This window comes from Carex rostrata, chromosome 4 (genome assembly GCF_964058835.1).
Source record: "Carex rostrata chromosome 4, lpCarRost1.2, whole genome shotgun sequence".
Taxonomy (NCBI): Eukaryota; Viridiplantae; Streptophyta; class Magnoliopsida; order Poales; family Cyperaceae; genus Carex; species Carex rostrata.
In genome coordinates this window covers 4,237,703-4,242,149 of record NC_135921.1, presented here as the reverse complement: position 1 = coordinate 4,242,149, position 4,447 = coordinate 4,237,703, and the positions used below count along the sequence as shown (strand labels likewise).

At 33.5% G+C, this 4,447-nt stretch overlaps 1 protein-coding gene across 1 annotated transcript; it reads left to right on the top strand.

Annotated features, from left to right (window-relative positions):
- Positions 1-327: 327 nt before the first annotated feature.
- On the top strand, positions 328-3,115 carry LOC144552769 (alpha-amylase isozyme 3C-like). The gene is made up of 5 exons (XM_078300760.1): positions 328-959; positions 1,206-1,338; positions 1,514-1,853; positions 1,956-2,421; positions 2,506-3,115. The coding sequence occupies exons 1-5, from the start codon at positions 867-869 to the stop codon at positions 2,779-2,781; spliced, it is 1,308 nt and encodes a 435-aa protein (XP_078156886.1). The 5' UTR covers positions 328-866; the 3' UTR covers positions 2,782-3,115.
- The last annotated feature ends 1,332 nt before the right edge of the window (positions 3,116-4,447 follow it).

Here is a 4,447-nt window from a genome sequence, read left to right as displayed (position 1 = left end):
ATAATTAAATTTGGAAGGTTAACAATCAAATTTACATTGTATTACATATAAAATTAATATTTATCTAATTTAAAAAATTAAATAGACTTCCATAAAATAATAAAAAAAGCTTAATAAATTCACAAAAGACAAATAAAATGTTTGATTTTAACTTTTAAATTTTCATATTTATTTTGTATTCATTAATTTATCTTCAAAGAAATATTTTATTTTGCTTAAGTCAAAATAAAATAAAATAAAAACTTAATTTATAAAATAAATAAATAAATAAAATTACTATTGTCAACAATTTACATGCACCATTGCAAACAAATAAAATAGCATTTTGACATTTTGACATTCGGCATCCGCTGATTCCGCTCCTCCATTTTTATAATCTGACCGGACATGGTCTACTGTAAACCATATTATATTTTCAAAATAAAACAGTACAACATTCATACATCAAGTCTATACAATATTTTCAAGGATTTAACCTTTCTTCTTATTTGTTCTGAGACGCGATTTCCCCAAATCGTTTCTACTGTCATTGAAAAAAAATCCAAAATTGGCCCGATTGAATCACCGAAACAATGTATTTTTGCTCTAGAAAGAAGAGAATGAGTGAAAATTCGGTCATTTTTTTCGATTTCGCTTCAATTTTATCAATTTTCTGTATATAACTTACATAGCCGAGTTAACTCGGGAAAAATCGGATCGTCTCCGGCCGATTCCGTTCCGACTCGGCCGATTTTCCAAACCATGAATTTGCCTATATATACTTGGCTTCGCATGTTCATGTCATCTCACCAAAATCGTTATAACAAGTGTATATTTACTTGCTATATTTTTCTTCCTTTTTGAGAGAGATATCAAAAGGAAAAGAGATGGATAAGTATTTTGTCTCTCCTTCTCTTGTATTGGTAATCTTACTATCAGTACTACCTTCGAGTTTAGTTCAAGCTGAGATCCTTTTCCAGGTATATTATACAAAAAAGCACTACTGCATCATACAATATTACACTATATTACAGTTCATAATAAATACTTCGTATATATAAGATCAACATGCACAATATTACACTATATATATACATGCAAACAACATATATATGTTCTGTGAATTTTGGCTGTCATGCATACATGCTGTAAGTTTCTTCTTTCATATTTTTGTGTATTGGTTGTGACTGACGAGAGGCTAAATCGGCGGGCCGACGGCCATGCAGGGGTTTAACTGGGAGTCATGGAGGAAGCAAGGAGGTTGGTACAATTCTCTCAAGGGCCAAGTCGATGATATAGCCAATGCCGGTGTTACCCATGTCTGGCTTCCTCCACCGAGCCACTCCGTTTCTCCGCAAGGTGAGTAGTTAACTCTGCATCTTGACTGATTGAGAAAAAGGCACAAAAAATGGTAGTAGTACAATTAATACTGAAGTAAAACAAGCTAAATTAATAAGTCTTGAACAAAATTTGATATATCTAGGAAACTAATAACTTTTGAGATTTTAATTATGAGCGACCCTGTTCTTCATAGGTTACATGCCAGGAAGGCTATACGACATCGACGCCTCAAAATACGGCTCTGAGGCAGAGCTGAAGGAGCTAATCAGCGCCTTCCATGCCAAGAATATACAATGTGTTGCAGATATCGTGATCAACCATCGATGTGCCGACTACAAAGACAGCCGAGGCATTTACTGCATCTTTGAAGGTGGCACGCCTGATGACCGCCTTGACTGGGGCCCACATATGATTTGCCGTGATGACACCCAGTACTCTGACGGCACTGGCAATGCTGATACCGGAGGGGACTTTGCTGGAGCTCCTGACATTGATCACCTCAACACGCGTGTCCAACACGAGCTTTCTGATTGGTAATTAAAATAACATGTCACATGATTCCATTTTATTTGAAATTGATCCAAATGCAAAACTTGTTGCCATTTAAAAACTAATGTTCAATTGGCATGTCATAGGTTGAACTGGCTAAAAACAGAGATTGGGTTCGATGGATGGCGTCTAGACTTTGCCAAGGGATACTCAGCAAATGTTGCCAAGATTTATGTTGAAAACACCACCCCAAGCTTTGTGGTAGCAGAGATATGGAGTTCACTTTCGTACAACGGTGATGGCAAACCGTCAACCAACCAAGACCAGGACAGGCAAGAGCTGGTGAACTGGGCCCAGACTGTCGGTGGTCCCGCAACAGCATTTGATTTTACTACAAAGGGGGTGCTCCAGGCGGCGGTGCAAGGAGAGCTATGGCGGATGCGGGATGGAAATGGTAAGCCTCCCGGCATGCTCGGTTGGTTGCCGGAGAAGTCAGTAACGTTTGTTGACAACCATGACACCGGGTCTACGCAGAGCATGTGGCCTTTCCCGTCTGACAAAGTCATGCAAGGCTATGCTTATATCTTGACTCACCCTGGAATCCCTTGCATTGTAAGTGCACTTTTATCACAAATTTGTATATTAATTTATACAAACATTTTGCAACTTAATAGAACGTTTTTTTCTTATCTGCAGTTTTATGATCATTTGTTTGACTGGGGGCTTAAGGAACCGATATCCGAACTGGCAGCTGTCCGATCACGAAACGGCATCCATCCGGGTAGCTCGCTAAGCATCCTTGTTGCCGATGGGGATCTCTACGTAGCAGAGATAGACGAGAAGGTTATTATGAAGATCGGATCGAGAATGGATGTTGGCAACCTAATTCCTTCTGATTTCGTGGTTGCCGCGCATGGCAATGATTACTGTGTCTGGGAGAAGAAGACACAAGTTCATACATGGCATCTCTAAGGTGGAAGTGCTGCATTTTTTACAAATTGTTTTGGCAAGCATTTCTTAATTTATGCTTGCAAATTTGAACGATTGTTATTGTTCAGTATTTTATTATATATGAATAAGTGGCTAAATTATCATGTATTGTATGAGAAATTTTATACTGCATTCTTTTTTACAAGAAAAAATGGAAGTCCAGCTTCCAATTTCCATTGATCATGACACAAGTTGTCTGTTTTACCTTATTGTAGATAAAGTAAATACAAATAAGAAGATTGAAAAAACCGAAAAAAGAAATTTAAAAAGTGATAAAAGGAAATAAACTTAAAAAAAACAAAAACAAACAAACAAAGTCATAACAGGGGAGGAAATTTCACTAATCATGATTCAGAGTTCTAGTGACCAAATCATGCAGCTTAATTACAGATACATTTACTTGTCTTTTAATTCAGGTATAGAATTTATTGAATGATTGCTTTTACGCTTAAAATTTTCTCTCTTCTAATTAATAATGAAGTTTGTCAGTTTGTGGCTTTTTCGTGGAGTAGGCTCAACGAACCATGGCAAATGTGTGATTATTTGGTCTCTAATTTTTTCCATTAAATATAGTACATGATTATTGCTTGTTAATTCCAATTTTTGTCCTCGTAAATTTAAAATTATGAAAAAAAATTTCAAAAGTAAGTGAAATTCTGAGTGCACAAAAAGTATCCAAAATTACTGAAATAAAACCTTTTAAAAAAAAGCAGCTAACAATCCTCCAACTCCAATCTCTCAAAAATCTCCGGATATTTTCAACTAAACCTGTAAACTCCAATAATAAATTCTGTAAACTTCAATACTAAATCCTGTAAACTAATTCAACGAATTCTGTCAACATAAAATTCTCATTTCTGTGTGGTCTCCAATAACTTCCACTTTAACCACTACTTAAACCACTTTAACTGCTTTGACTGTAACCACTTTTATACCTTTGACCAGAATCACATCTAGAAGATCGCTAACAGTTTTTCAAAATTAAAAACTAACCATGACTACTTTAAAATTTTGTAAAAAGAAATATGTAAAAAAAATTCGAGTTTTTTTTTCAAATTTTTTTTTCCAATTTTTTTTCCAATTTTTTTTCCCAATTTTTTTTTCAATTTTTTTTCAAAACTTTTTTTTCAACTTTTTTTTTCAAATATCCTTCTAGATGCTACTTTCAATTATTTTAAATTTTGTAAACCTTATCACATAACTCTGTAAATAGTTTCGTTGAATCCTGTAAACGGTAAAAAAAATGCAAATTTTAATTTTTTTTCAAAATTTTATTTTTTTAAATTTGCATCTAAATGCTACTTTCAATTGTTTTGAATTCTGTAAACCTAATCACATAACTCTGTAGACAATATCGTTGAATACTGTAAATCAGTAAACAAATTTCAAATTTTAATTTTTTTTCAAACTTTTATTTTTTGAAAATTTTCAAATTATGTAAACAGATATATGTAAAAATAAATTTGAATTTTTTTTCAATTTTTTTTACAAATTTTTTTTCAAACTTTTTTTCAAATCTTCTTTTAGATGCGACTTTCAATTATGTTGAATTCTATAAACACTATCACATAACTCTAGAGATAGTTTTGTTGAATCCTATAAACCTGTAAAAAAAAAAATTCAAATTTTAATTTTTTTTCAAAATTTT

What these genes read in the sequence shown, in the direction of transcription:
- LOC144552769 (XM_078300760.1), top strand. Translation starts at nt 867, where the DNA reads ATGGATAAGTATTTTGTCTCTCCTTCTCTTGTATTGGTAATCTTACTA. An exon ending in AAGCTGAGATCCTTTTCCAG is followed by an intron (nt 960 to 1,205) that starts GTATATTATACA and finishes ACGGCCATGCAG; the next exon opens with GGGTTTAACTGGGAGTCATG. An exon ending in CCACTCCGTTTCTCCGCAAG is followed by an intron (nt 1,339 to 1,513) that starts GTGAGTAGTTAA and finishes TGTTCTTCATAG; the next exon opens with GTTACATGCCAGGAAGGCTA.